General features: G+C 34.7%; 1 protein-coding gene across 1 annotated transcript in view; it reads left to right on the top strand.

Annotated features, from left to right (window-relative positions):
• The window catches only part of LOC107299491 (DNA-dependent protein kinase catalytic subunit-like), a gene marked incomplete at both ends in the record, with an annotated part of 30406 nt that overhangs the window by 4615 nt on the left and 3678 nt on the right, over positions 1 to 22113 (top strand). The window contains 25 exons of the mRNA XM_015828846.1: positions 72 to 127; positions 226 to 256; positions 606 to 763; positions 1416 to 1562; positions 3900 to 4064; positions 4234 to 4402; positions 6034 to 6071; positions 6879 to 7016; positions 7471 to 7623; positions 7804 to 7919; positions 8199 to 8358; positions 10105 to 10191; positions 10465 to 10584; positions 11005 to 11164; positions 11492 to 11598; positions 12372 to 12462; positions 12654 to 12817; positions 13489 to 13641; positions 15408 to 15515; positions 16155 to 16381; positions 16874 to 16968; positions 17853 to 17952; positions 18554 to 18684; positions 19497 to 19751; positions 21241 to 21470. Coding sequence (XP_015684332.1) covers positions 72 to 127; positions 226 to 256; positions 606 to 763; positions 1416 to 1562; positions 3900 to 4064; positions 4234 to 4402; positions 6034 to 6071; positions 6879 to 7016; positions 7471 to 7623; positions 7804 to 7919; positions 8199 to 8358; positions 10105 to 10191; positions 10465 to 10584; positions 11005 to 11164; positions 11492 to 11598; positions 12372 to 12462; positions 12654 to 12817; positions 13489 to 13641; positions 15408 to 15515; positions 16155 to 16381; positions 16874 to 16968; positions 17853 to 17952; positions 18554 to 18684; positions 19497 to 19751; positions 21241 to 21470 — 3359 coding nt within the window. The remainder of the gene's footprint in view (positions 1 to 71; positions 128 to 225; positions 257 to 605; positions 764 to 1415; positions 1563 to 3899; positions 4065 to 4233; positions 4403 to 6033; positions 6072 to 6878; positions 7017 to 7470; positions 7624 to 7803; positions 7920 to 8198; positions 8359 to 10104; positions 10192 to 10464; positions 10585 to 11004; positions 11165 to 11491; positions 11599 to 12371; positions 12463 to 12653; positions 12818 to 13488; positions 13642 to 15407; positions 15516 to 16154; positions 16382 to 16873; positions 16969 to 17852; positions 17953 to 18553; positions 18685 to 19496; positions 19752 to 21240; positions 21471 to 22113) is intronic.

Raw genomic sequence — 22113 nt, 5'->3', positions numbered from 1 at the left:
CTGTGAGGAAAGATTTAAATTCACACAACTCTGTCATTACTGTATTTGTATGGTTTGTCTCTTTTCTACAGATCCTCGAACTTCAAAAGAGATCTTTGATTTTACAGTGAAGGCCATAAGTCCACAGGTATATATAGTGTCTCTTTTATATCTTCTTAAAATAAGATTCTGACATGCTAAGCAGATTTGGCAAACTATTCTTATTCTGAACCTTTTAAATTGCAGATCGATTTAAAAAGATATGCAGTGCCTCTTGGTAAGAATTTCTTATTTTCTTATGAGATAGTTCTTTGCTGACAAAATAGTTTCTGTAATAACATATTGAGTTTATATTCTTTAGATAGTTTTAATTTCAGCTTCATTATTTTCCGGTATAATAACAGTTTAGCTTAGGCTGACATGTGCCTTCCATTTAGAAAAGACAAAGATATGTCATATGGATTTTTTTTGCAAGGAAATATTTAAAAATAAAATAATTGAACAATTTAGTCAAAAGTAATACTAGAAATAAATAATCATTCAAAACTGTTAAAATCAGTTATGAAAATATTTTGGATATAATTGAAACAAAATGGTCAATGTAAATTAAAATGTTTACTTTACAGCTGGTCTACATTTATTCAGTAAGCATGCTGTTCAGTTCAGCACTTATCTTTTAGACAATTATGTCTCATTGTTTCAAACAATGTCCAAATGGAGTGGCCATCAAAATGCAGAACTCAAGAAAGCTGGTCATTGTGCGTTGGATTCATTTCTTAAACAGGTACAATACAGCTGTTCACTGGCAGAATTCCTAGAATGAAAATACTATAGTGAAATTGTCTACATGTAAGTTTGTCCCTTGTTTTAACTAGTAAGAAATGAGTTATGCATACTAGCTCTAGCCTGGCATACATTTTTCAAGAAGAATAGAATGGCTTTAGACCAATGAATTCAAAAATTTTCAAAATCTACCTATGGTAACCATATTTTATCTCTTTCCTTTTATGTTTGTCAATATTAGACTGGGTTCAGAGTTCCATGAAGGCATGGTCATCCAGAGTTTATTCACACTTTTAAAGGCAGATCTTCCTTTCATGTCTTAGAGCACGGGTGTCAAACTCACTGCGTCACATGATGTGTCGCGACGTATTGTGACTTTTTTTGCATTGCCGGGGCTGGGGTGGGCGTGACCTCTGCATGATGCAACCGGCCCGTGGGCTGGCAGTTTGACCCCCCTGTTTTAGACGATATCTGATTTCATGGCCTGTAAGATTGTAGGCTTCTTAATAGTTGCTTCTTGTTCCTTCAAATGTGTTAGCATTTTATTACATAATTTTGGGGGAAAATAGCAGTGTTAATGATAGATAATGTAAGATTGGAAAATATTTGAATATTTAAATGATAAAATTGCTAATTTTATATATGATTTTAAGATTTCATCAATGGTTGCCAAAGATGTTGAAATGCATAAGAGCAAGTTGCAATTCTTTATGGAACAATTTTATGCTATCATCAGAAATATGGATGCCAGCAACAAAGAACTGTCCATTGCTATTCGTGGTTATGGACTATTTGCAGCGGTACGTAGTTTTCTTCATGATATAAAGTTATTTTGAAGGAATGCAGTGCTACAAATGGGAATAAGGTTTTATTTATATATCTGGCAGATCATTTTCTATAGAAATTTTGTTAATTTTTATAAGGTTTTAATGAAATTTAAAAATACAAAGATAAAAAACCAATACATACTAAGAAAAATATTTTAAAAAAGATTAAAAGTGCAAAGAGAAAAAGAAAAAAGAGAGGGAGAGAAGGCAAAAAGGGAAAAATATATTAAAAAGAAGAATAAAGAAAAAACCTAAAAAGAAATGACTTCCATCTTCAGAAAGACAAGTACAATCATTTTCAATAATTTAACATCTTCTTTAATATTTCAACCAAAGATTTCTTAATCCCATATAGAAATCTTGTTAATTGCTATGCTGTACTACAAGTAAAATTCTGCTAGGAACAATTAGGGGATTTTTAACTAAGAATTTCCCCTTTTTCTTTAAATTTAAGTTTCCCTTATATACAAAATATAAGATTACTGTATAAATTTTGAACATGTTCTTTGATACAGCTATTAAATTAGAAATCGATAGTCATGAAGGCCTTTTATAAATACTTCATTTTGTGTAGAAGACACAGGTGCCTTCTGTTCCAAACTACAGGTAATCCCCGAGTTATGAGCGTTCACTTAATGCTCGTTCAAAGTTACGTGATGAGCGCCCCCTAGTGCTTACAAGCAAGTCCCGAAGTTACGAATATTGCAGCACCATGGCAGTCATTCGCCCTTACAAGCGATCATAGTGGCTCTGCAACATTCACCCTGGTTATTCCCACCCTCCCCTGGGTCTCCCTAGGCACCAGGCCTTCAATACTCAACCTGCGAGGATCGAGATCCTTCGCTTTCTTGGCTGCTCCACGCCTTCGGTGCGTTCGCAAAGAATGGAGGCCTAAAATAATGCAAGATCACGCAAGACAGTGATCTTGTGTGATCTTATGCTACTTTAGGCCTTTGTTCTCTGCAACAGAGAATGAAACTGAAGCTGGGGAATGGTTCCACGTGCCTCTGGAAGCTGGATCGGGGCTCCAGAGGCCGTTTTCCAGGCCCGGATCGGGCCGCGGCGGTGCGTGGAAGCGTCCCCCAGCCTCAAATCCGGGTGGCAGCAGCCTGGAAAAGACCTCTGGAGTCCGGATCAGGCCGCAGAAGTATTCCATGGCCTTAGATCCGGGCAGCAGCAGGAACTGCAACAGAGAGGAGACAGATCTTTTCCAGGGGAGTCCAGCAAGAAGGGAGGGGGAAGCATGCAGTATCTTAGTGGGTCAGGGAGACCTTGGGGGCCTGTTCCATCACTAGGCCCTCCATGGCCTTCCCCACCCTGAGATACCTCATGTTCGCTTAACGAGCCGCGTGCGTTTTAACGAGCAAGGGAGTAATCTCATTTGAGGTATGAGATTCACTCTATGAGTTTTCAAGTTACAAGTGGAATGTGCAGGCTCAATTACACTCATAACTCGAGGACTACCTGTATAGTTTTTTTAACTTGCTTTAGGAGACTTATTGAGAAAGAACTTTTCAAATAGCACAGGATGCTGTTGATTCTTGTAGTTTTATGCAGTTAGGAATTCATTCCAGCTAGATGTTGAAATTCAAAGCAATATAATAAATTCAAGATTATATTAAAGGTTTTGATTATGCAGAAAGTTGAAAGAAAAAATGATATTCTTTAGATATTGTGTTATATCCCATTTAAGTTCTTTTGTGTTAATCTTCAAATTTGCGCATTATTAGGTAAATCACTGCAGTTGTTAAGTTAGTAACACGGTTGTATTAATCTGGCTTCCCCATTGACTTTGCTTGTCAGAAAGTTATAGAAAGTGATTCCATGACCCTGGGACACTATCAAAAATATGAGTCAGTTGCCAAATGTCTGAATTTTGATCATGTGACCATGGAAATGCCACAATGGTCATAAGTGTGAAAAATGATTATAAGTCACTTCTGTCAGTGCCGTTGTAACTTCAAATGGTCACTAAATGAACTATTGTAAGTTGAGGACTACCTCTATTTGATAGGTAGAATATGTTTTAAACAAACTGTCTTAGAGACCGGTTTGTACATTTCTCTGGATTTTCTGTATCAAATTACTTCTACTGAATATTGAATAGAACATTTCAAAGAAGTCTGATCATGTGAAATAGCTTTTGGACGATATACATTAATAAATAACTTAGTAATTTCTAAAGAAATTTTGACATGGTCCATAAGAGGAGTAAAACAGTCCAGAATTGTCCATTCCCTAATTGATGAGTTTTGCATATTCCTAACCTTAACCCTACATAATAATTTTTGTATTTTTCTCCACTTAAAGCCTTGTAAAGTTATCAGACCAAAGGATGTAGATTTCATGTATGTCGAACTCCTTCAGCGCTGTAAGCAGATGTATCTAACTGAGGCAGAAACAATTGATGACCATGTATATCAACTACCAAGCTTCCTTCAATCCATTGCAAGTGTTATATTCCACTTGGATGCTGTAAGTAAGCCGTTTAAACCTAATTTGTGAGGCTATGTGTATGTTCAGGAAATATCTGGACCTCCATTGATGAACATGCTGATATAATTTTTTTGGGTTGAAAAATACAACAGATTTGAGAACAAAGGCAACTGCTTTTTTCTAACATCTCCTCTTGTTTTTCTTCTAGATTCCTGAGATATACACTCCAGTTCTTGAACGTCTTATAATAGTACAAATAGATAGCTTCCCACAATATAGTACCAAGATGCAAACAGTATGTTGTAGGTCTATTGTGAAAGTATTTTTAGCTTTGGCAGCAAAAGGCCCTGTATTGTGGAGTTTTATGAGCACTGTCGGTGAGTATCCTGTAGTGTACAAATGTATATAGTTCCTTTGACTTCAGTATGAATTTAGGTTTGAATAGCATTACAAATTTAAAGAAGCAGTAGTAATAGTAAGCTTAGGCATTTCCTGATAATTACTATTTAACTTTTGCAGCAATTAGAATATACTGTTACATTAAAGTTTTGCATCTTCTAGTACAGGGGTAGGCAACCTCGGCTCTTTTATGATTCATGGACTTCAACTCCCAGAATTCCTGAGTCAGCATAGCTGACTCAGGAATTCTGGGAGTTGAAGTCCATGAGTCATAAAAGAGTCGAGGTTGCCTACTCCTATTCTAGTACAACCCTTCAATTTGGATTTTAATTTCTGAAACAGTTTTCCCAAACTCCCATCATGCTCTCCACCATTTTGGAAGATGCTACTTTGTTGCCTTTCAATTATTTTTTTAAATTCCTCCCTGTCAGTCATGATTTAATTATTAGTTTTCACTTATTTTTGCTTTTCCTCATTCTTGTAACAAAAGGGCTCCCTATACTATAATGAAGTTTGATTTGGGCTTAACCAAATAAATGAACATTGAGTAAACTAAGCATTATATGTGAACATTATGGCTTATGCAGCAAACATTTTAAAATCTTGGCTTAGAGTTTTGTACTAATTCCAGTTTCTAGTGCTACTTGTCATAGTTTTCTTTTGACTCAGACATTTTCCCTATTTTTAAGTGCTAGAAGATAAGAGGTTCCATATTTCCATCCTAGTTTAGTTTTGCTTAGACTGGGTTCTGGATAGGAGGTAGACAAAGATTTATTACCAGCAAGATTCTGGGTCAGAAAACGCTTTTTTAACATTTTATTTTCTTACAATCTGGAAATAAGAAGGGGGAACGTTTCTTGTCTACAATTAGGGTGATTGATACAGTCAGAAATTAGCAGTTGATTAGTGGGAAGGGAACAAATAATGAAGTTGATAGTCTGACAAGTCAAGGAAATACGTTCCATGTGTTGACATGCAAAAGGGCTTAGAACTTACAGTGATAATGGCTAGTTCAACACGATAAAGGATGCTGTAAATCTTGTTCAGAACAACTGGACCATTTTAAGATACCATTTTAAGATTCATCATTGTCAATGTGAAAAAGAGAAGCAGAGTTTTTAGAAGTTTACTTCATTTTCTTTGAGTTCAGTGACTAGTGCAAAGTTGACATTGTAAAATGTTATTTTGAGTATACGTAGTCCTCAACTTATGTCCATTTGTTTAACAATAGCTCAACATTACTATAGCCTTGACAAAATGGCTTGCATTGCATCCTTGAAGTTACAGTTCTTGCACCACTCCCATGATCATATGATTGCAATCTGAGCACTTGGCAACTGGCTTGCATTTACTTAATGACCACATTGCTTAGCCATTGATATTCAGGTCCCAATTGTGGTCATAAGCCAAAGACTATCTGTTGCAAAAGTCTGCCATAAAATTGGGTTCATATTTAGGCTTCAGAGAAGTACAGCAGATTGATCATTGCAATATCTGTCTCCCCTCTGTAATGGGAACATAGAATATTTGTTGCATTAGGACATTAGCAGTATTACTTGAGTCCAGCTTATTGAAATACTAAATTAAAACAAACTCTCTTCATTTTCAGTGCATCAGGGTTTAATCAGAATCTGTTCAAAACCACTGGTTTTTTCAATGGTAAGTTTATTGGGGTTTTGTGGAATTAAATGTGTATTTACAGAATTGGAAAAGTACTTATTTGCAATTTAGGGGCCCTGCAAAATTATGAATTGCAAAAATGTTCTCCCTTACTAGAAATTTTAGAATGTAGTGTACTGATATGCAGGAATGACTTTGGGAGGTTGGTTCCAGAGATGTTGCCTAGGAATAGTCTGATAAGAGACAGCATAGTCCACAGTTGGATAAAGGGTGGGCAAAAGGCTCAGAAGAGACCCCCCCTAATTTTTTAGTAGAGTTCAGCCCAGTACTGCCACCGAGGAGTGCCACTGTACAGGGTGGCCAAAGAGGCAAAGAAGGAGCTGGAGATAGGTGAATTGGGGAGTTGAAGCACCCCTATAGTTGTAAGTACGGGCAGGCTGCAAATCCCCAAATGTTGATCATGTGACCATGGAGTTGTTGCAGTGGCCATAACTTTGGGGACCAGACACAAGTACCACTGAACAAATGATCATAACTCAAAGACTATTTGTATCAATTTATAACTTTCATTTGCCTATATGTTAATGCAACCCTCTTGATTTCTATTGCAAGAAACATAAATAGGGACCCTAGCAGATGTATTAAGAACCATTCAGCTCTTTTCAGTTAATTTATACTGTACCAGTTATTTGTTCCTGAGATGAATGCATTTCAAAGAATATTTCAATATGTCTTGGCAAAATGTTCCTGCTTTATTGTCATGGAGTCTAAGATTAAGTATGGAAAACTACATAATTTTACTTAGGGTTACTTCAACATTGCAATGTCTTTCAGGATTTTTTTGGGAAAAATGTTTCCAAATCAGAAGAATCAAATTCATCTGGAGAAGTAAGGACTGGGAAATGGAAAGTGCCTACATACAAAGATTACCTGGTTCTCTTTAGAACCTTACTTAGCTGCGATACAATGAAGGTAAAGAAAATCTTTTAAGGTTAATTAATAATTAATACATTGTTACACTTTGTGATACAATTTCTTTTGAAAAAAACGTATAGTTTTTGTCTCCTGGCGCACACTTTCATTCTTTCAACCTTCATCTTATAAAAGATTATAGTTGTTCAAAGTCTTCTTCCTCATGTCCAGCTCAATATATCTGAAGTCTCATATAGATGTTAAGATCACACTAGCTGGGCATGAACACAAATGGCCTCTCCAGTACTTTTGTATATGCAATATAGGCAGTCTTGTGGTAAACAAACATTGAAATACAATGCCATAAATACATTGATCAAAACAGAGCTGTAGAACTCCTATGTTTGGGATTATATATGTATCATTTATTTTAATCTTTGCATTTTGTAATAAATTAGCGAAAACCAAATATAGTGTGCAATTGCAGTTTTCTTTATTTCCTTCCCTATTAAAGGATATCCTGTTGGCAGATGAAGCCTGTCTAACTGAAAATTCACCACTACAGTCTCTAAATCGTCTGTTATATGATGAACTCATAAAATCTATCATAAAAATAATTGATAAACTGGACCTTACGGTTCAGAAACAGAACATTAATGAAGAAAAGGTAGGATTTACTTTAAAAAAAATTAATATACAGTTATTCAGTCTTTTTTCCATATTATTGTTTTCAAGGTCTGTTATTGGATTTTTGTTCTTATTTGAGAAGTTTGCAAGAACTTGAAAATAGATTTTATGGCAAACTTGAAAATCACTTCCAAAACTGCTTCTGATACTCTTTTCTCAGGATGGAAGTGAAGGTGATGCCCATCTGACAATTCCTACCTCTGATCCAGCTGCAAACCTTCAGCCATCTAAGCCTAAAGACTATGCAGCCTTCATTAACTTAGTGGAATTTTGCAGGTATAATAGGACTAAAAAAACTAGCATATTGTGCAAGATGCATCATTTAATATACTGTGTTTTTATCATTCTTAACTAAAAAGCCATATCCTGGCAAAGCATCACAAATGTACTTATTTAGGATTTTTTAAAATAGTTGAAATAGTTGTGTTTGACTCTTTGGTTGATTGGGGCCTCCTAGGTGGGGGGTTATTGAGAATTGTTTTAACTGATCATTGGTCAGATTGCTCATCACTTTCTTGTCTATTTGTTTTTGGTCCTGTTTCCAAACTTATACAGAGAGATCCTTCCAGACAAGCATATTAAATATTTTGAACCATGGATTTATTCATTTGGTTATGAGCTGATTATACAGGCAACGCATTTACCTTTTATTAGTGGATTTTATAAGCTGCTGTCTATTGCGATGAAAATTGCAAAGAAGACTAAATATTTTGTGGTAAGTAAGCCATTGCGGGATTATTTTTTTTAGGGGAGTGGGTTTAAGGAATCCCTGAAGTTGCATTGGTCTGTTCACACCTTCATATTTTAAATATAATTGTGATTACTTCATTTTTATAAGAGAAAAGTAGGATTGAGCTGTTTTTCTACCCCCTTTTCTCTTCTCCCACTGAACCTATATATGGTTCATATTATTTCTTTATCACATTAAGTATATTTGTTATTTTCTAATCAGGATTTGACATTAATCACAAGTTTGAAATGAATTATAAACATTTCAGGCACAGGAGTTAGTCATGGTTCAGGCCGATGGAGATTAGGAGCAATTCTGATGATTGATGCATAATCTGTCAATTGGGGTTTTGCAAATATTTGTATCATTTGGATTTTTATAATCCAGGGGAAAATAAGAGGAGGAAGGTATTGGATATGTCCTCTGCCTTAAGCTATTTATAAAAATAATAAAGCTGGGGTACAAATAAATAGTTATTTACAATCATCTTCTGTTATTTTCATTTTCTGAAGAAGTTTATTACATACCAAAGCAATAAAATTAAAACAGCATTAAACCCCTTCCTTGTTTAGTGACAACATTTCATTCCAACGACTTGGTCGTTGAGCAAAAAAATTGCTAAGTGAACAACAAGGTTCTTCCTGAACTGCTTTTCTCCATAGCGGAACGCTTCCTTACAAAGTGCTGACCTCAAACTAATAAGTTCAATAATTAGTTGATTAGCTGCTGCTTTAAATTGACCAAACCTTAATCAATTTCATGCTGAAGGCTTTTGTTGTCAGGCACATGAAATTTGGTTGTAAAGGTAGGCATTGGTCAGAAAATTAATTATTTTTTACTGTTTATTACCATCATGTTACCAAATGATAACTAGCCAGTTAAATGAAGACTGACAGTATTGGAAATGGTTTTAATTGGGAGATAGATTTCAACTATTCCCAAGGTCTTATATGGTGATTTTTTGGCCCTGACTTGTTGATTGTATTTTGTTTAAATATCAAGTAACCAGGGACAATTGTATACTGCTCATAGTTGGCTGTGATTTGAACTGTCTATAAACCCTGTTAAATACATAAATACATAAAGCAGCAGAAAAGGAGTTGTGCGTGTCAATGTGCCATATTAAAATTCTTTTACTCAGTGGCAGGCTTAAATATATAGCAGTATTTTTAAAATTCTTGAGGTAGCTATTGTATGCATGCCTTGTAGTACAGGTGCCTTACAACATGTTTCTCAGCATGAAACACTTTAAGCTTAAACTTTAAAAAAAAAAAATTTTAAGCCTGCTGAAATTGACAAATGCTCCATTATAGAAAAGATGTCAAAATTGAGAAGACCTTGCTTTTCACTGAAGTCCCTACTCAGTCTTCATCAGTCTTATCTCATATGTTTTTCAGGGTCTTGAAGGTAGTGTTGTATATATGAGCAAATGGGACATTTGATATACTTGCTATAAGTTTTCTTAGGGCTTTATAAGAACATTAGTATTTGAGTAATGCACAGAAAGAAATCATAGGCCATGGTAATTCATTTAAAAATTAGCAAAATTGCTAAGAGCAATTAACTGTATTCCAAACCAATTCCAACTTCCAGTCTTCAAAGGAAATGACATATAAGGATATTTTATTTGATATATGGAATTGCATAATATTTTTACATTATCCAAAAGGTTTTTTTAAAACGTTAAACATAAGATTTTTATACAGTTAATCCTATTTTGTCTTTTGCCAGGGTGTCAGTCCAAAGAGTAAGAAAACATGTCCTGAAGATCCAGAGAAGAGTTCCTGTTTTGCATTATTTTCCAAATTTGGAAAAGAGGTTATTTATATTATTCTTTGAACTGTGCTAGTAGCATTTGCAGGGATGAAAAAGGCAAAGAATTCTAACTTTATCACTTTTTCATTTATAATTTCTCTTAACTTTAAATGCATGAAGTGTTGATTTTAGTTAAAAGAACACTTTTGTGGGTTTATCTTAAAAGAATACTTTTTTGAAGTACAGTTCTTTTTTGAAGTACAGTGAATTATGTGTTACATTTATTCGTTCAGGTAACATCAATGTTTTTTGGATTGAAAAAAATTCTTATCACAGGTAACCGCAAAAATGAAGCAGTACAAAGATGAATTATTAGCGTCCTGTCTGACTTTTGTGCTTTCTCTGCCATATGACATCATTATGCTTGATATCAAAGCATACATTCCTGCTTTACAGGTGGGTTAATGTGGGATCGAATAATGCAGAATATTTATTTTGTAATTTTGTTGGTATTCTTTCCTTCATTTCACTTATACAAAATATCTTTTCATGATACTTCAATGGTACGCATGCAGGACTGCAGTCCTCTTTATATTACTATCACAACAGTGAGCAAATCAGTGAGAAAGTCCAAAATGTGAATGATAAATTTGTATGCCTGTTACATGTGATTTTTTAGTTTTATCACATCTATTTGATTCTGTGGTTTAATCGCACCTTATTCCAGGAGCAAGTCTCTTAGCAACCTTAACATTTTAAATATTTGTAGCAATAGTTAAGAAAATAGTCCGTTGTGTAGTCAAAGATAACTTCAGGACAGTATGGATGTTTTATATCTCCAAACTTCTAAGTCTTGACATTATGCACTACCTACAGAATGCTTTTAGATTGGGTCTTAGCTACACTCCAATGGCTGATGTGGCACTGGATGCACTGGAGGACTGGTCAGCCCACATTCCCAGATACACTATTCAGCCTTATTACAAAGACATTGTGCCTTGCCTTGATGGTTATTTGAAAACTTCTGCATCAGCAGGTAAAAATAATGTACATCCTAAATATTTACTGCAGTAAATCTAGGAATATGAAGATGTTTTAGCATCATTCATGTGTTACTGAATAGTCTTGGAGTGAGCAATGTCTGAGGGGTAAAGGGCTGTATTTCAGCTTTCTGATTTTCTGTAGCACCACTCAGTGGCTGTTTATAATAGCATTGGTGGAAGGTGTATGTAGTCAGTCATTTCTAGTGTATTTGGGGGGCTTTGAGTTTTATATTAGTTTCTTGAAAAAATCATAAATGCAGACCTTTCAAGATTTATTTTATTCTTGCATATTAAATGTTCACTTTTTTTCTTTAAAATAGGTGAATCTCAGAATAATTGGGAAGTGAAGAAACTTTCCAAAGCCATCCAGAAAGGAATGAACAAAGTAGTAATTCAGCATCTCAAAAAATCAAAGAATCTTGATTTGGTAAAGAATTTTTCTGCCTTTCTAAAATACCAGCTTTTCATTTGGAAAAGTGATAGGTGGTTTTATTATTTCAATAAAAGCTAATTTTATTTATTATGTAAATAAGCCTTGAATAGAATTTACATATTAAGGCTTAGAATTTCTCAGTAAACAGTCAGTGTCTCACGTTAGATTTCATTGATAGTAGTAAAGGACTATGTATGGATTTATTATAGAATACCTTATCCTCAGATAGGCTAAAATCTCGTACAAATAAAATTATATTTGCTGGTTTGATCTTGCAATATCCAGAATCAATAAATATTCCATTCTGCCAAAATCAAAGAATAGCATATTCCTAAAAGGCTTCAAAATTTACAATATTAAAGAAAGATCTTTCTGACAGAGCTTGTCTATGAAATATTGAAGGTTTATAAAATTAGAAGAGAATGTACTTTTCTGATTTTTGTTTTGAAAAACGCTTTATACATGTATTATCTGAAGGCCAAAGTCAATTTTATAAAACCACTTCTGTTGCCAACTTTCTAAATTTGATAAATAAATTTAAGATGTTCCAGGAATATTTGTGGGTTTCAGTGGTTTCTGACACAGGAAATGGTTGCAGCATTGGTACATGCTTTGGTTATTTATGCCTTTATTACTGTAATAGTCTCCTGGCAGGTGTTCCCAGTTTGTGTCTCTGTTGCCTAATCTTACACCAGAATAGCATGTTTGGGGTGGTTTTAAACCTTCTAAGCTGTTCATGTTCTCATTGTATTGTTGTTATGGTTTAGGAGGAAGATCCGTCTTTAGAGGCAGTAAGAGCTAGAGTTGTACGCCTTCTTGGTACTTTGGGAGGACAAATAAATCGGTATTTAATTACAGGTAGCAATTTTATTTGTAAGCTTTTATATTTTTCTCTTGTTTTAAATTTTACTAGTATTGTGGTTTTAGATTTGTGTTAACTGTTTGAAAGCTGCCTCGAGTTGTATATCGTACATACTCAAGTGTAAACTAATCTGCAGATAAGCCAGTCCTTGATTTTTCAACCAGACATTCTTTTCTAAATGTACCAGCTACTTCTGCAGAGGAAAAAATGAAGAAATTTGTATCCTGGGATATAGAGAAGCGCCTGAATTTTGCAGTTCCATTTGCTGATATGAAGCCTGTAATATACTTGGATTTATTCTTGCCTCGGGTCACCGAATTGGCTCTTTGTGCTAGCGACAGACAAACTAAGGTATTAGGCTGAATCTTTTTGTTCTATTCTTTTCCTGTTGAACTATTTTTTTCTGGATTGAGGCTATGGTTCATTAAAAGTAATCCAGATATGAATGATACAGATAAATATTCTATCAGTATAAACTGTGAAGATCTTTGAACACAGTGGCATTCTTTACTTATTGATTGTTGGAGCAATATGCTGACTCTGTAAACCACTTAGAGAGTGCTGTAAAGCACTATGAAGTGGTATATAAGTCTAAGTGCTATTGCTGTTGCATTTATATCCTGCCTTTTCTCAGAGACTTCATGGTGATATACATAGAGGTCTGCCCTATTTTTACGGTTAACGGCAGCAACTCTGTGGGATAGGTTGGGCTGACAGAAACCAGAATGTTCCAGTGAATTCCGTGGGCAGATAGAAAGTAGAACCTGATTATCTCCTGCACATGTCCAACAGTGTAAGCATTACTCACCCCAGCTTTCTAATTGCAGGATAAAGATGTTAATTATTTGGTGAAATATTAATCCCTGTCTATGTATTGTTTGTATGTTTTAAAGGAAAATTAAAGATTTAGAGTTGTAACAAATTCTTTCACATTAAATCTTATTTTTATCAAATAAAACTTGCTGAATAAGTTAATTTGGAACAATCCAATCTAGTAGCTGATCAGTACTCACATTTTTCAGGTTGCAGCTTGTGAGTTGTTGCATAGCATTGTTATGTTCATGCTGGGAAAAGCTTCTCAAATACCTGAAGGACACGAGAATTCCCCACCAATGTTTCATTTGTATAAACATATGTTTCCTATACTGCTTCGACTTGCTTGTGATGTGGACCAGGCAAGTAAATTTAATTTTACTGCTTCATAGTGAGATTGGTTTTTGAGGTTAAAAAAAAAAAACACCTTATGAGAGGATTTCCAATAATTTTGGCTTTCATCTTTGGTCTTATTGCCCCTCCCACAGGAAAATTTACTTTTTTGTCTGTTACATCATGGGAGCCATTGAAACTAAAGAGGAGGAAAATAGTTTAAAACTAAAAAAACAGTCATCAGTCCAGTCAATATATAGGTTAACTCGGTGTTTCTGAATTAATTTAATAATGGACTACTAAGTCAAGGACTACTACATACAGGTAGTCCTTGACTTACAACAATTCATTTAGTGGTTGTTCAAAGTTACAACGGCACTGACAAAAGGGACTTACGACTGTTTTTCACACTTATGACCATTGCAGCATTCCTATGATCACTTGATCAAAATTCAGATGGTTGGCAACTGACTCATATTTATGACAGTTGCAGTGTCCTGGGGTCATGGTCACATTTTGAGACCTTCTGACAGGCAAAGTCAAGGGGAAACCAGATTCACTTAACAACCATTTTACTAACTTAACTGCAGTGATTCACTTAACAACCATGGCAAGAAAGATCATAAAATGGGGCAAAAATCACTTAAATATTTATCTCACTTAACAACACAAGTTTTGGGCTCAATTGTGATTGTAAGTTGAAGACTGCCCGTATTAGGAAAATGAGAGCCAGTTTGGTCAGTCAATTCCTGATATAAACAATGGATCAACACTCGGCTGATCAACTCCCCCTTCCCCCCAAAAAACAGATCCTGCATTTGTGGAAAAAACTCTAGGAAGGAAAAAAAAATACACGTTAGGAAAATGTGAGAATATCATGTTAGGCAAATAATCTCTCCTTAGTCTTTTTTTTAACTGTTCACAATTTTTAATGAATTTGTGAATGCCTTCTTATCCTTTCCAAACTTTGAATCTACTTATTTGCTCCCTGGAGTTAGTTTATGTTCTGCATACCATAAGAATTCCTACTACAAACTCTTAGGGACAAGAATGTTGCTTGATTGATATGGGAGCTAGGGATAGTGATCTCTAGTTTAATAAAATCTCATTTATATATTCATCTGTTTTTTTCTTTTGGGATTGCCTGTACAAGATCACAATTCCACTTATTGCAGTATGTATAGATTTACAATCAGTAACTGCACTTAAGACATTTCAGTTTGTCAGTTTTCTGAATTTAAGTGTACATGCCAAAATTTTGTATGTTTCAACGGTCAAGTGTCATCCACTTATTCATTTGTTGTTGTTTTCAAAACTGGTTGACTACAATGAATACAGAAAACCGAATCTGAATTGGTAGCATTAGATTGAATATAGATTGGAAGAAGATACAGTATAAGCTTCATGGATGTCTTCTTCCTGCTTACATGGACAAATGTTCTTTCCCAGGAGAATTATATTGCAGAGAATTGCCTATGTATGAGTTGCTTTTCAGTACCTAATGTGTTAAAGTTTTTATCCATTCATTGGGATAGCACTGAAGATTATTATCCAAATTAGTCCAAGGATTATTCTTAGCAATAATTTCTGTATCAGTTCAAAAGAGAACTAATAGAAATCATTACATAGCACTTAATATTTAATAAAATATAATAAGAGTTCAAACTATATGAAATCAAGTTGTGAGTATGTGTTTTTTAAAAGGTCCAACAAACATTAGAATCACTTTGTGAGAAACTTTCTACAGCATAATTATAAATCTAAAATGTAGAATAAACTAATGTTTCATTTTTAGGTTACAAGGCAACTCTATGGCACTTTAGTAATGGAATTAATTCATTGGTTCACAAACAATAAAAAGTTTGAAAGTCAAGATACTGTGACACTACTGGAAGCAATTTTGGTAAGTGATTGTTGATTAAGATAAATTATAAATATTTCTGTCAAAATTGTAATTTACCAGTCTAATTTTTCAGATTTTCTCAATTAGTTTTCAGTTCCTCAGTTGTCTGAACACTAAGTTTTTCATCGGGAACTCTTCATTAGGTTCCATGTCTAATGGGAAGGAGAAAGGCAAAGCTTTTTAGGTGGTCAGGTTCTGAATTGGGAAATAAGCTTCCCAGAAATACTTAATTGTAATTCTGTGTTAGGAACTCTTAAGCTTTATGTAGACCTTTTTGTTTTCCCAAAACTGTAAAATTTGGTTTATATACATTCCAATTTTGAGGTTAATGGTTCTTTTCTCTGCTAGTTATAATGCAATTTAAATATGGTCTCATGGTGCAGTGTTTATTTTATGTTGACTTCTGTTTTTTTATAGAAGTTAATTAATTGATTGTTGATTTCAACCAACTAGAAAATCCTTTTTTGTGTTTAAAAAAATTCCCTGTTATTAAGCCAAACATTTCTCTTGGAGCAGCTTACTTGTAAAAGTTAAATAGCCAATTTTTGCTGTCATTTGTAATTATTTACTTTCCATTTCATTTTGTGTTGCATAAGTGAACTCTGAAGCACAGTGAATCAAGATTGTTCTCTGTTTCAGGATGGTATAGTGGATCCTGTAGACAGCGCTTTGAGAGACTTTTGTGGTCAATGTGTCCATGAATTTTTGAAATGGTCCATTAAGCAAACTACTCCACAGCAGCAAGAGAAAAGTCCAGTGAACACAAAATCTCTTTTTAAGAGGCTGTACAGCCTTGCTCTCCATCCTAATGCTTTCAAACGGCTAGGAGCTGCACTTGCTTTCAATAACATTTACCGAGAGTTTAGGTGAGCAGTGAATAAATTAATAGCTGAATCAAGCAATACAATGATGTACGAGTGTTTGTGCAGTTTCTATCAAATGCACTTTAAAATACTATTAAAAGTATTGTGGGATATTAAGTATTTGCAAATCTGAGGACAACACATTGCCACAACGTGTTATGTTATTGGGTGCAAGATATTTGAATTCAAAGGACAAAATCAAATAAATAAACAAAATGCTTTATTAAATTTTGCAACAGTTTTGCTGTGTTCATAGTTATTAAAATCTGGATTGTTTGCCATGATTGGCATTGGGTTTCATAGCTGTGGTGTTTGTTCATTTTTAGTAGAATCCAGTTAATAACTCATGTTTATTTCGGCAGAGATCAAATTGTTATTATTTACCTGTATTCTAAACAGTTTTGAACCATCTGAAACAATACCATTTTTTACAGTGCATTAGCTGTAAATAGTTCCCACATAATAAGCTTAATATGTTTTCCCTTTGTTTCATAGAGAAGAGAATGCTCTGGTGGACCAGTTTGTTTTTGAAGCATTAGTTGTATATCTGGAAAGTCTGGCCTTGACACATGGAGATGAGAAGTCTTTAGGTGATATTAACAGCTTTTGTTGGATTAGGTTTACATTTGGTGTTTCAGGATTCTTTAAAAACTTCAGGCCTATATATTTTAATAGTTTTCTAATGAAATGTTTCTGTTTTGAGCAGTTAGAATGTTTCTATGAAATTTTATTATAGAAATGTATTGACAGACAATTTTGGAAGAATGCTTTAAAAAATATACTTCAAATACTTTTTGTATGGTTCATATTTTGTATTAATTACTTCAGTATTATGTTCTTTTAAGTGCTACATTTTAGTAAATTATGTATTACAATTCTATAATTGTAAAACAACATATTAAAATAGTCAAAATATACTCAAAATAAATAAATACAAACATCAGCTGAGATGATTAATCAACTAATAGTAAAACCAAGAAACAGAGCCCTTGACACATTCTGAGCCCCAGGTCTAAGTATATAGTCAAGTTTTTAAAGCTTTTATTATGTAATACTTTTATTATAAACAGTCAAACTAAGTGAGGCATGTTCAAGATTTTTTGTTCTCCAAAATGGGGGAAAACTACAACTATTAAAAATTGGACTAGATATTGCAACTTTTTTGATTAAACATAGACTGAATCCAATTTTCACCAGGAAATGTCTTCACTATCAGATTTCAGATTACCTTCTCAGACAAAGCATATGGAAGAGATATTATTTGTGGTTCTGTTTCTTATTCTCAGAAAACCTTAAAGGTTACCAACTTGGCAGAGAATAAAAAAAATGTTTAATAGTCCTTATATAGTATCAGCAAAGCTAGAGAGTAATTCAAATAATGTGTATTTTATCATTGTAAAACCAATTAAGGGTCATTTCTGTTCAAAATATTATTTGGAAGCAGTCACAATATTTTTTCTTCGTTTGAAAATAGGTACAGTTCAACAGTGCTGTGATGCTGTTGATCACCTCAAGCGTATCATTAAGCAAAAAGCGTCTACTTTGAACAAAAAAAGCAATCGGAGATTGCCTCGGTTAGTATTAATTTCTTTATCAATTCAGATGGAACATTACATAGATATTAGTTTTAGTGATTTTTCTTCTGAGGAAACACTATTATAATCTAACTGAATATATTTCAGCATTCTATAATTTTTGAATTTGTTCCCTAAATTTACTTGCAGCTAAAGTGGGCATCCAGAATAATTGACCTGGATAAACCTCTAAGTCCAGTCTATGGAGATTCCCAGTCATCCAGGTCATGGTTGTCCTAAATATGCTTTTTCAGAAGGCAACTGGACATGTAGGAGAGTACAATTCTGTCACAAATATAAAAAATGAAACAGTGTTTGATTTGATATATGGCATGGGGGAATAAACAAAGTTACTAATTATTGATTTATTTTTCAGTCAGGAGGACAAATTAATATTTTAATATTAAGTATAATATTTAGTACTGGAGATTAAAATGCAACACATGGCAAAATCTGACTACAGTATAAAGTTCTTACACATATGAATCTGTTGATTCTCTTATTGGTAGAACATTTGAAATCTTACGTTTATATATAAATGCAGAAGCAGAGCAGACAACTGTTTGGTAATTTCAGACTTTGATTTAATACATTCCTGCAGGGGATTTCCATCTAGATCTATTTGTTTAGAGGATGTTGTCATGTGGCTTTTAAGACAGTGTGGACAACCCCAAACAGAGTGCCGGCACAAAGTCATGGAACTTTTCTTTGAATTTGTTCCCTTGTTGCCAGGTATGTATATTACAAAGTGTGTAAATAGTCTGTTGCTAGCATGATATACTGACTTTTGCACTGTGTTGTAATTCCTTTTGAAAAATGTCACTTTTGGGAGTTTAGCAATTAATTTTACTTTCCTCATGTGAATACATTCTGAAAGCATGTGGACTGGTTGTAAAATTGTGTTCTGCGTACCATGAGGTTACTTAAGTTTTATTTACATTGGTAGAATGGTTCAATAACCTCAAAATGTTACTACCGTTTTCTATAATTATTAAAAATTGTATTATCATCCAAAGAAAATCAAATCCTTTGCTTACTTAGCAATATTCATTTATTACCGTGTTTCCCCGAAAATAAGACCCAGTCTTATTATTATTTTTTGCCTCCAAAAGAGGCACCAGGTCTTATTTTCGTGGGTGTCTTTTCCATGATCTTATCTCATGGCTGCGGTACCAACAGCCCCGCCCAGCTGACCCACTTCTTCTGCAGCTGAAGGAAATGCCTCTGCAGCTGAGAATGGAGCTTTGGATTGATGCACATGGCATCCCTTGTCCTGCATTTTGTCATCAGGCCTTCTGGAAAGGCCTCTGATGGCAAAATGCAGGCCGGGGGATGTGGCAGAAGTGGGTCAGTGAAGCAAGGCAGTTGTTGATTCATGGGAGGCATGGCTGCAATGGTAAGTGATGCAAATGTTTTTTATAGTTTTCTCCCATTTTTATAATAATATATATATATATATATATTTGGTTTTTGTTTTTGTTAAGCATTGAATTGAATTGTAACAAATTTATCTAGAGTCTTTAATCTGTTTGCTTCTCTGACAGGAAACCCATCTCCATCTTCATGGTTGGGTGATGTTCTTCAGAAAGAAGGAATCTATTTTCTCATAAAGAAATTTGAAGGAGGAGGATGTGAGGGTGAAAATGTCTCTGGAATCTTATCTCATTCAACCCTCTATGAATTGCAAGGGAGCTTTAGTTTGCGAGCTGTTGTACAATGGATGGATATGCTTCTAGCTGCTTTAGACTGTTACAATACCTTTATTGAACAAGGAATGATAAAACCAAATGAGATCTTAGGTAGGTAGATGGTCGAATCAGTTTGCATTATGATTGTCATCCCAAATTCATTAGAAGAAATTACATAACTACAGATGTGAAAATGAGTTTAAGATCATTTTTAATTTTAAATAAATTATTTTTGATAGAATTTTTATAATCTATTGACCAATATACAGAAAATCCTAGAGTTTCCCCCTTCATTTAGGAGCATTTTCTTGTCCCAACACCAAGGAAGTTGGACATGCCTGCAGCATCAAGCACTGTTTTTACTATATCTTTTCCTGTTTCAGCTTTTTCACTATGGAAAGTTAAAAAATAAGGAAATTAGTGCAAATCTTCATGCCTAAGAAGAAGCAATTCTAAAGGATGTGACCAATATTGATCATATAGCAGAAGTGAGAAATAGAAGTCAGGTTTTTTTATCTTAAAATTTAAGATAAAAATTTTATCTTAAAATATTGGTCAATTCTGGATAGAATATATAAAGTCATTTGGTATTCCTGTGGAGAGAGTAATGAGAGGATTTTTTGGCTCAAGAACTATTAAGAGCTCTCCCCACAAAAGTATTGGCTTTGCTGAATAGGAATATTTTGTAAAAACCCAAATGACTAGCAGAAGGCAATGCATTCAGCTTGCCTAAAATGCAGGCCTGGCAGAATTTCAGGAGTGTGAAAGATGAGAGATAAGCAGACTGGCAGAGTTGTATTTGACAACCTCCTCCGCAGGTTCTAGGACTAGGGGCCAGTTTTACAGATTTGAAACCAATGTCCCACATATTTCTGACATTAGAAAAACTGATGGGCACACAACTCATTCATTTCTTAGGAAATGAATCTTGCCTATGTACCTTTTTTAGCTGGGTGAACTTAAACTGGACACTGGGAGCCAATGGAGCAGGATCCACTGAAGAAAAGGATGACTCAACTAAACATTGGATGCCAGTCTTTAATATCCACAGAAACAAGCTGTCTCTAAATGAAGTGCAGTATTTTAAATGCATTTTGGAACGATAAGGATATTTGTAATAAACTTAGACTGAGTGGTTTCAAGGATGTCAAGGTTTTTAATTTTCTGTATGGAAAGGATGAAATGCCTTGCAGGGATGAAGAATTCTCTCTAACGAAGGCAGGGAATGATAATTGTAACCTGATATACAACAGTTGGATTATTGGGGCAAAGGAAAGGGCCTTCAGGGAAGTAGGTTTTCCTTTCTGAAGTTCTGCACTATGACACTGTTGCACCAGGAGGATTTGCAGTATAGAAGATCTCTTCTTTATATGCTTTACTTTGCCAAAAAGTATGTCAGTCTTATTATCAAAGAACTTTCCAATTATATATTTTATTCCTGTTTTTACAAGGTCAATATTTGATGTTGGCCATTGCAAAGGCCTACTTTTTCAAATAATATACAGTATATTGATGTAATGATTTTTGAAAGTTCTTGTGAATTCTGGAGTAAAAATTGTGATGGCTGTGTTTTTAACATTTCTTTTATATTTGTTTAAAGCTACAAATACAGGGTCTTCATTCTTAAAATCACTGGAGTTCTTCCTTGGTAAAATTGCCTTGTGCAATATATCTGGTGCAGAGCAATGTTTTAGCAGTGCATCCAAAGATGATATGTTATTGAGTCCACAAGAAAGAGAAGAATACAATTATAGCAAATGTACAATTATAGTTCGGATTATGGTTTTTGGAAGCATGATTTTGGAGACTCACCAGCAACATTTCTGGAAGGTAGGCTTGGCTCCATTGGTTCAAGCAAGTTTGCTATGAGCTACCACACTTAAAGGCACTTAAGAAATGCATTCACAGGCACACTATTTTCTGACTTTGGAGCAAATTATTTTCAGAAATTGTGATTTATTTATTTAGTCAAGTTATATAATCTCAACATGACTAAGTGTGACATATAATCAAAATAGCAGTAACACTATAAACATTTAGCAAATATAGCAAATTCTTCCAAACAATAATAAACAATCCTGATGGGATCACAAGACCACGTTACGTATCGTTGGAGGGAGAAAAATGCCTTAAAGGCCTTATAAGATCTTATCCAAGAGGGGGGTGCGGACCTGGCAGGTATCACCGAGACCTGGTTGGGCACGGAAGGGGGAGTGCCCCTCGTTGACATCTGCCCGCCAGGTTTCCAGGTATTCCATCAGCCAAGGACCCAGAGTAGGGGCGGTGGGGTAGCGGTCATTATAAGGGAGAATCTATGTCCGAGGGAGACCACTGTGCCTCAGATAGATGGTGGAGAGTCCCTCCTTGTGAAGTGGGGGCAGGGGGTTCAAGTGGGCCTGTTGATTATATACCTGGCTCCCTGCTATGTATCAACGGCCCTGCCTGAGCTGGCCGACGTAATAGCCGGGGTGGC

This window comes from Protobothrops mucrosquamatus, unplaced genomic scaffold, assembly GCF_001527695.2.
Source record: "Protobothrops mucrosquamatus isolate PMUCROS unplaced genomic scaffold, P.Mucros_1.0 scaffold5014, whole genome shotgun sequence".
Taxonomy (NCBI): domain Eukaryota; kingdom Metazoa; phylum Chordata; class Lepidosauria; order Squamata; family Viperidae; genus Protobothrops; species Protobothrops mucrosquamatus.
This window is presented reverse-complemented; position numbering and strand designations above follow the sequence as displayed.